The sequence below is a fragment of the Rhinopithecus bieti genome, unplaced genomic scaffold (assembly GCF_001698545.2).
Source record: "Rhinopithecus bieti isolate Rb0 unplaced genomic scaffold, ASM169854v2 scaffold_83314, whole genome shotgun sequence".
In the NCBI taxonomy this organism is placed as follows: Eukaryota; Metazoa; Chordata; class Mammalia; order Primates; family Cercopithecidae; genus Rhinopithecus; species Rhinopithecus bieti.
The window spans coordinates 932,711-942,628 of NW_016836615.1; the positions used below are offsets into that span (position 1 = coordinate 932,711).

At 37.7% G+C, this 9,918-nt stretch overlaps 1 protein-coding gene across 3 annotated transcripts in view; it reads left to right on the forward strand.

Moving 5' to 3' along the window:
* The window catches only part of NKAIN2 (sodium/potassium transporting ATPase interacting 2), a 1,054,519-nt gene that overhangs the window by 885,009 nt on the left and 159,592 nt on the right, over positions 1 to 9,918 (forward strand). For 2 of the 3 annotated variants that reach the window (XM_017865826.1, XM_017865825.1), the window contains exon 4: positions 3,826 to 4,026. The exons of the other annotated variant lie outside the window; for it this stretch is intronic. In XM_017865826.1, the coding sequence (XP_017721315.1) occupies positions 3,826 to 4,026 (201 nt within the window). The remainder of the gene's footprint in view (positions 1 to 3,825; positions 4,027 to 9,918) is intronic. 3 annotated transcript variants of the gene reach the window in all.

Genomic DNA, 9,918 nt, shown 5'->3' on the forward strand with positions numbered 1-9,918 from the left:
AAATATTTTACTTGTCATCCAGACAATAGGTTCAAATGATCTTTAGAAATCTCAAACATAAATTAAAAGAGAAAATACAAAAAAAAAAAAATTTAAAACAGAAAAAAAATAGAACTGACCCTCTAGAGAAACAAAAAATAAAATAAAAAAGAGAGAGAGAAATTAGAGTTCAGTGTTACCGGTTGAATTGTGCCCACTCCCCTAAACTCATGCTTATGGCCTAACCCCCAGTACCTCAGAATGTGACTTCATGTGGATATAGGATCATTTCAGATGTAACTACTTAATGAGGTCATTAGAGTGGGCTCTAGGCCAATACAACTGGGGTCCTTATTTTTTTAAAAAAAGGAAATTTGGATACAGCTTGGCACCCAGGAAAGTTGCCATGTGAAATGAAAGCAGAGATTAGGGTGATGCTTCTACAGGCCACAGAATGCCAAATATTACCAGCACACCATCAGAGGCATGCAATGGATTCTTCACAAAAAGCCCTTTGAAAGAACCTTACTTACACTGGGATCTTAGAATTTTGGCCTCTAGAACTGTGAGAAAATAAGTTTCTTCTTAAGCCCCCCTATTTGTGATACTCTTGTTATGGCAGTCCTAGCAAACTAATACGGTTACTGTATTAGAAAGAGGAACTAAAGATGGTTCAGATGTCTGTTAAATCCAGCATAATTCTCTGCCAGTATTCTTGAAATTATGAAAGAAAAATCAGCTAAAGATACCATCCAATATATTATAAATATTTTGTATAAAAATATTTATACAATTGTTAATTCCTCTTAAGAAATCAGTATTAGGAAAGAAAAGATTGTCTTTCTTGGGGCAATGGTATTCTTCATTCTTTTAGATAATGATAGCTGTGTTCCCATTTTGTCTCCATTATTACCAACAAGTCAGTTCTGAATTGAGTATCCAAGTGAGGCAATTACTCATGTCTTGATTTCCTGGCTCACTAGCTATCATCTGCATTTTTTTGGCTCTTACTTTTTACCCTTGTTTTAATGGTATATTGTTTGCTTTATTATGACAAGACTCTTTTTTTGGCAGTAGTTAGGATATAAATAATTAGTAAATAAATGATCACTTCTGACACCATAGCTCTAATGGCCAACAAACTCAACTTACACCAATGCTTTTTAAAAATTTGTCTCTGCAGCTGTGGTTACTAACTGTCCTGGTGTGCTGGGACTAAGGGACTTCCAAGGACAAGTGACTTTCATTGCAAAATCCATGACAGTCCTGGGCATAATGGGATAGTTACCTATCTGAATCACTTCTGTGTCTAATAGCTCACAAGCATGTTTTCACAGTCACTGCTTTGGGCTCTAGTCACTGTTTGTAATTATGATTACCCCCCATAAACCCATGCATAGTTGATTATTGAATCATCTCACTTTGTATGATAAACACTTTTGCTTCAACCGATGAGGAGCAATAATGCAAATAACCAGGTTCTAAGTCTCAGAAAATCCTCCTCACCGTTGTTTCAAATGGAATCTCATAGTTGGTCTTGACTTCCTGTGAGAGAGGGAGGTTTACCGAGACCTTGAGCTATGTATATTAGATATCACCAGGAATTAGGGAACTGGATTGTGTTCTTGCTGGGATGTGCAAGCCTGGCTGCCCTCACGGTTTAGTCTCTTGTTGGTTGCCTTTTTGAATGCTTTTCTTTTTTCTCTTAGGCCCTGGGGATTTATCCAGTTTGCTTTGGTAACTAAACATTAAACAATCATGATTCTGAGAAAAATAACATAAAAAACATTCCTTTCTCATGATTTCCCCTTCAGGGCTTCCCATGGACCTGATTCTTCTGCTACCATTGGATAAAATAGATAGATGATCTCCTACTTCTGTGGTTACTTCCAGATAATAAAAAGTTATCCAAAGTCACTATAGTTTCCAAAGAATTCTCTGTTCAGAAATTAATATGTCTGACGTAAAAAAAAAAAAAATCCAAATTGTATTCAAAATTAAAATTCTTCCTTCCTGTAGGGAAAAGTTGCATGCTTCGTGTTTCACTTTGGTCCTTACTAACTAACCCCATCCCTATCTCACAACTGTTATGTGAGATCTCAGACCCCACCGTGCTTGGAGTACAACAATGGAGAGGAGATAAGGGAGCAGGAGAGATATCTAGGTACTAACAGAGTTTGATGGCTAATGAAATTGAAAGGTGTCTCAAGACACTTTTCTGGGGTTTTCAGAGACCCAATTGCATTAAATATCTCATCTGTAGGTACATGATTTAGCTGGCATCTCTTCCATATTTACCATATTTTAACACTCCCTCCCTCGTGCCCTGAGAATAGGTGATGGTCAAGATTCAGCCATTACCTCCCTACCCACCGGTCTTCTTGGAAATCCTCGGAAGAAAACCCATGTTAGCTCTCTCTCATGACAGCTCACATCTGCTACCAAGAACCATTACTTTAGATCCATGATATGTAGCAGTGCACTTTCCTTTCACATATTGCCTAATTTCTGTCTGACCACTTAGCAGGTAACTCTAGTCACAGACTCTATTTTGAGATTTGTCAGGCCTGAGTCAGACACTAGCTGCTGTGTTTCCTAGGTTCCAAAGATACTTTGAAGCTTTTCTCAACGGGCTTGCAAAAAAAGAGAGATCACCCTCACCCCACCCAACCACCACCACGGAGATGATGAAACTCATAGCACACCTTTTTCCAAAGAAGTTCCACTTGCAATCTCCAAATTCCCTGACCATTTCAACTCAACCCTTCCATATGTTCAATGTGAGTGTGTGGCTCCACGTCACAAACGATGACTTAAGACATTATCTACACAGGGTCTGCCTAGTCCATCAGAACCTCACTTTGGAGTGAGTAGTTGGCACCTACTGTGGCTGTAACTATCACTGAAACTGATATAGTGCAATTTCCCATAACTGAACTTTTTTTCTTAGAATTTATCTTTCTTCATGACTTGCTGAACAATAAAATGCTTTGATGCATTTCCTTTAGCTGTTCTTTCCCCGGCAGACAACATTTGCCCATGTGCCATTGATAGCTCCACGTTGATATAGGTGATTGCAAGCTCTCTGAGTGCAAAACTCTACTTTTATTCCATTTTATTCCATTTATAGCTGTGTATCACCTAACATGTTTAGAACTTCATCTAAATAGTTGATTTATTATATCCACCCTGCAAGAATTTGATAATAGTATTTCCTAAAAAATATTTACTTCTTAATTCTTCAGAAATATTATGACCAATTTCACAAAAATTGGTAAGATTGAAGAGACACTAATTTGCCCAAATAATAGGAAGGGAGTAAAAGCAAGTAATATTATGTTTTCTTAAGTAAGGGTCTTATAAATTCAAGCATTAGCCACAATATTATGTTAAATGTTGCAGAATTGAAGTATAGCTTTAAGATTTAAAATGTGTGAAAAGTAAACATTTTGAGAGAAAAAATAAAGCAGATTTAGAATAGCATGAACTGCACTTGATAAAAATTTAAATCGTTCCCTTTGTAATATATGCAAGTCTTGAAAGGTAAAGACTCTTCAGTTTTATAATGAATATAAATCATTAGTAATATAAATCACTAGGAATTTCTCTAATAAAATAATTTGATCTATATTATGATAGTCAGGAAAAACCTTCATAAGTAGGATGAATCCACAGATGCATAATTACTTTAGCTGTGTCCTTGCTTCCTGTAAAATACAGTATGGGGGAGGAAAACAAACAAACCAACCCACATTTCCAAATGGGCAAGTCAAAGCAAGTCAATCCCAAGTAAGCTGACTAACATTTATAAAGTAATTCTCATCCTTATAAATTGCCTTCTTGCAGGAAACAGACCTTATCCTGACTTTTAATATATCAATGCACCGATCTTGGTGGATGGAGAATGGACCAGGATGTACGGTGACATCAGTGACACCCGCCCCAGACTGGGCCCCAGAAGACCATCGCTACATCACGGTCTCAGGGTGTTTGCTGGAGTACCAGTACATAGAAGTGGCTCATAGTTCCCTCCAGATTGTCCTCGCAGTAAGTGTTGACAGCCAACCGCTGCTTCTAGTGCCTTTGGGGTTGTTTTATTTCTGTGCAAACTGACTGCTCACAAATGGAATCTGTGGATAAAGGCCTTTTTGCTTTTTCCTCATTAATGTGACTTTTAACAGGAGATTGTCAGGTTAAACCAAACCATCCCCTGGACTTAATGTGCTGATTTTCTTCAGCAATTAGTAAATACCCTTTGTTGTCATCAGCATTTTACATAGGAAATCCAATCAGTCAAGATATGATTACTTGACTTTTGGTACACTTTTCAAAGGATTCTGAAGGAATGATCAGAGATTTTTTCATAACATTCTATAATACTCAAAATTATAAGATTTCAATAATTGTTTTCTCTTCTAGTGCTTCTTTTGGCTGTGCTGCTAGCCCTGGGATTTCTCTTTTCCATTTGCCCTATCTCCTTCTTCCTTCCTAGATTTCTCCCAGGCACCATCCATCACTTTTAATCTCCCACTTTTTTTCCAGAAAAAATTCACATTTTCTACAGACCCTACTTCTAAGACATTCATGCCTCCATGTTTCATAGTACTGTGCCAATAAAAAACCCTCCTTCTACCAGGAGGCAGTAGGACTTACAAATAACATATGTGTACAACATGTGCCTATTTTATATAAAATACATGATTTAACATTGTATTACTATGACAAAGAGATAAATTAAAACACCTCTTTCTCAAGAAGGCCAACTGCATAATATCATGAGATTTATAAACCTAAGGCAATTTTATGACACATGAATCCATTTATTCATTACAGATCTCAAATGTAGAACTGCATATATTTTTCTTAGATTCATGTGGATGTGCAATTGATGTGCATAGTATTAAAATTGTTAGCAACAAATGATGCAAGTAGAATCTGCTTTTTACCTCTTTAGTTAATTATTTTGGAAATGATACTGACTCACAGTTCTTGGATAACAATGAATAATAGTTTCTGGGTAGAGTGGCATACAATTCAGAGAAACCAAATTCTTCTGGCATTAAAAAACTATGTGAGTGTGTGGGTGTTAGATGATATAACTAATATATCCTTGTTATATTTTTAATGGAGTGTGTGTGTGTGTGTGTGTGTGTGCGCGTTGTGATAGACTAAGGAAGCTAAGTATGCTATGTTAGTAAACACTTCCAAATTCTCTGTAAATAAAAGCCATAAAGATTTCTTCTTGTGTGTCAGCAGGAGGCTCCACGGATCACTGTCACTAAGGAAACAAGGCTAGTTGAGTAGCCAGTATCTCTATCATCATGTGTTGCCGTGCCGTGCCAGAGAGCAATAATAGCTGCGGAGGGTCTACATAGGCACACACATGCTTTTGCTTGGGAGGAGAGGCTCATTGTTCACAGTTCATTGTGCAGAATTGGTCACACAGTCCCACCCAGTCACAGAATGGACATGAAAGAGGAAGGGCTGTTTATTTGGAAATCAGGATAAATGACGTCCAGAACATTGGAATTATGTTCTTTGCTAAAGCACTAAGTAATAACCCTTGAATATGTTCAATCATAGACACTCCTTCCAATTAACAAACTCTTCTGTAATAGTTTTAAATCTAAAAGTGCTTATTTTACTTATCCTGAAGTAAAAATAAGTTAGATTTGATAGGATGGAAGTAGCCATTTCATTCTTTAAAATCCATTTAAATCAAGTAATCATTATCACATGAGAAAAGTGAAATATATCTGTGATTTGGGGTCAGATAAAATATCTTTATATATGTGTTAAAAGGAGGTTTTAAACAAAATGTTCCTTCTGTAAAACTGCCTATCTTTATTGTACCCACAAAATTTGGGAAAACTTCCACCTATGTTTTAAGGATGAAGTGAAGATGCAGTTTATGTGCATGGATATTTATGTATGACTATTTAGAGAGTTATTTGAATTAGTTTGTGTGTGTGTGTATGTGTGTGTAAACTAGATTCACAGATTTATTAAATGCCACATAAAATGCTGACACATAGGTAATGTGCTAAAAAAAATACATTTGGACATGGGGGCATATGTTGAAGTTGACATACATACTCAAAGAAAAAATAATTTTCCTTAAAATTATTTTAAATAAAAACCATCTGTAACAGCAAGGTGGCTAGAGTGCAAAGAAGATGGATGGGTTATCCCTAAGAACAGATGTGACCAATATTTCTTGCTACTGGCTCTTGTTTCTCCTGTCTGCATTCCCCCCAGTGGAGTGAAGGAATAGTTTGAGTAAACCACCCTAGGATGTGACATCTCTACCTCTACCCTTTCCATCTGTTCTTCTTTCCAGGGGTGCACTACTTTTGCAGTGTTGACTGTGGAACACCAGAGTTAGCAACTGCACAGCCAAGCCATTACTTGGAGAAGTTTCAACACATTTTCTACTTTTGAGCTTGCTATTGTCTAGCCAGCCTTGGGTTGAATGCATCTGCTGTACAGAAAACTTAGCAAATTTGAACTTGAGTTTTATAGTGCAAACGAAAAAGGGCTTATCTTTAACAACTTGCTCTGCAAACAAAATTTCCTATCTTCACTCTGATCACTGATGTAATGATTAATTGATGAAATAGTGTCTTAAATCTCTGTCCCTCACCTTTTCTTTTACCCAGATCATCTCTTTGACAATCAAATGTCCCATTAAATCAGTCTACTGTAAACTTCCTGAGTGCTTGTCTCCTTCTGGCATCTAGAGAAGCAAAGGTGTCAGGACCTCTGACCTTGAGGATGTCACAGTCAAATATACAGCAAAGTTCCCCAGAGTACAAACCAGGTGCAAACAGACACATTTGGGGGATATGGTAGACAAAGAATATGGCTTATGCAGTTAAAGGCATAATCTTGGATTCTTAGTTTCATGCAGTTTTGTAAAGTCAGCTGAACTCTTTCTCTTCTCACTGTTTTCATCCAAGTCTTTGAAACTGCCCTCTCTTCCAGGATATCTGGCTTAGATCTGCTTTCATAAACTGCTGCTTTCTCAGCCACTGCTCTTGATTAACTCCAAATCTCTCCAGCTCTTTTTCTCCACCCTCAGTCAGCCTTTCTTTCACAGATTCCTGAACCCTGGCAAGCCTGTCACCCTGTTGTTCGGTTTTCTGCCAATCAACTCCTGGCTGATTTTGAAATTAGCATTCACAAAGCCCACATTTGCATCACACATACATAAGATATCTCCAATCTACAGCCAAAGGAAGACAAGTATAATATCCATATAATTGGGACGAGAGGCTATTAGTCACACAGCTTCCAGCCGTGCAGAAAAGACTGCCAGAACACCATAATGATGAGCCAGGTGTGATATTTTGAGCTTTCTCCTTCTCCAGCCATATTTTCTTCTAGTTAGTATCAGATAGCACATTCAAAAGGAATACAGGTGTGCACAGTTTTAATAAAACCAAAAATAAAAAAATGCACATTTTCAAAATAGATAAAATAAATGTATGTGGGGAGAGCCAAGGAAGAGATCAACTGTGAAGGTATTATTGTTCACGTTACAAAAAAATTAATCGGATTCCTTCAAACAATGTGTGATTGGAACGGTGTGGATTATAAAATATGTTCACATGAGTTAAATCTTTTGATTGTGTAACAGTCCTCTGAGGGCAGCAGAATAGGTTCAAAGCTCTTGCTAAGATATTTTAGCTAATAAATAGGGACAATGAACATGCTCTCATACCAAGGTTGGGAAATAGTCTTCAACCTGAATGCCAGCAGCAGCTGATGGGTAATGGATTCCCGAAGTCTAAAAAGTCAGGGTTCTTCAGCAGCAAAGGATGCCATGATTGATTAGCTATGTCTGCCACGGGTGAGGGGAATGAAGAGGGATGTGTCTCACATTTATTATGCACATATTAAACTTTACTTCCTGTGATTGCCTGGGCGCGGTGGTGCGCCTGTAATCGCAGCATTGTGGGAGGCAGAGACGGGCAGATCACGAGGTCAGGAGATAAGGGACCATCCTGGCTAGCACGGTGAAACCCCGTCTCTACTAAAAATATAAAAACTTAGCCGGAACATGGTGGCACACGCCTGTGGTCCCAGCTGCTCGGGAGGCTGAGGCAGAAGAATGGCGTGAACCCAGGAGGTGGAGCTTGCAGTGAGCGGGGATCGCGCCACAGCACTCCAACCTGAGCGACAGAGCGAAATTCTGTCTCAAAAACAAAAAACAAAAAACAAAAATCTTCCTATGATAAAACAATGAAAGGGAGTGTGTTTTACAAACAAATGTGCAGAAAGAATAATTTTTTAAAAACAATTTAAGAGGAAACATGTATTGCAATAGCTGACCTAGCGATGTATGTTCAAATATGTTAATATTCCAAAAATTCATCTGGGTGGGGCCTTAATATCTCTTTACCACATCCAGAGAATCAGTATTTCTAAATTTAATATGAACTTCAAACAAATCGCTTGTTTTGGTGTTTCTTTATTTCCTCTACTGTATTTCCTTTACTTCTGACACACTTTAAGTTCATGGCAGGTTGACTATGATTTTTTTCTTTAGGCAATTGGCAGAAGGTATTGGTAAAAAATATACATACATATATTTATTTTATATATACACACATACACACACACAGACACACACACACACACACGCTTTCTGTTTTCCCACAGCCATTAGTGTTGGCTTAGAAACAGTTAGGGCAGGGAAGCCATGGATGACATTAGGAAACGTTTCAATACCTGTTGCCTGGTTCATAGCTAAATATAGTTTAAGGTCAAGTTCTCCTTCAGTTGTATCTATTTCCTATTCAGAAAACTCTCTACTTTGTAGAGTTCATGAAATGGTAAAACTTATTTTTCAACAGATCGAGGAAAAAAATGTAGATAAAATATATACATTGGGGTCAATAAAGTCACAGATGTGTTTACTTATGTTGTTAATAATTTATGTTTGCCATTTGGCTGGCTCAGACTTACTGAGGGATACCATTAGTGAAGAAATTTTCCAAACTTTGAAACTCTTTATCCAAGTGGACTTGAGGTTGTGTTGGGAATGGCACATGGGTGTTTCTTTGGATATAGCTGATGTGTATGATGTATGCATGCGAGTGGCCTTATTGTGCATGTTGCTGTTTGATGCCTCTTTTAATCTGGAAATAGTCCCAAATATTTTATCACTAAGATTTGAATTCTGACTTCCATGTGACCTAGGATATTGGCCATTCACATTTTACATGTTAAATCTAAGTTGTGAACTTGTGTGGTTTAAAAGGGATGAATGGGAAATGATATGAGCTGATACCTAGCTACTCTGCCGTCAGAAGTGGTGTGGTTGCCATGGCCATGGGAATGTCCTTTGTTACATTTATTTGAATTAAAATATGCATACAGCCAACAGACACATGAAAAAATGCTCATCATCACTGGCCATCAGAGAAACGCAAATCAAAACCACAATGAGATACCATCTCACACCACTTAGAATGACAATCAATCATTGAAAAGTCAGGAAACAACAGGTGCTGGAGAGGATGTGGAGAAATAGGAACACTTTTACACTGTTGGTGGGATTGTAAACTAGTTCAACCATTGTGGAAAACAGTATGGCGATTCTTCAAGGATCTAGAACTAGAAATACCATATGGTCCAGCCATCCATTACTGGATATACACCCAAAGGATTATAAATCATGCTGCTATAAAGACACATGCACATGTATGTTTATTGTGGCACTATTCACAATAGCAAAGACTTGGAACCAACCCAAATGTCCATCAGTGACAGACCGGATTAAGAAAATGTGGCACATATACACCATGGAATACTATGCAGCCATAAAAAAGGATGAGTTTGTGTCCTTTGTAGGGACATGGATGCAGCTGGAAACCATCATTCTTAGCAAACTATCACAAGAACAGAAAACCAAACACCGCATGTTCTCATAGG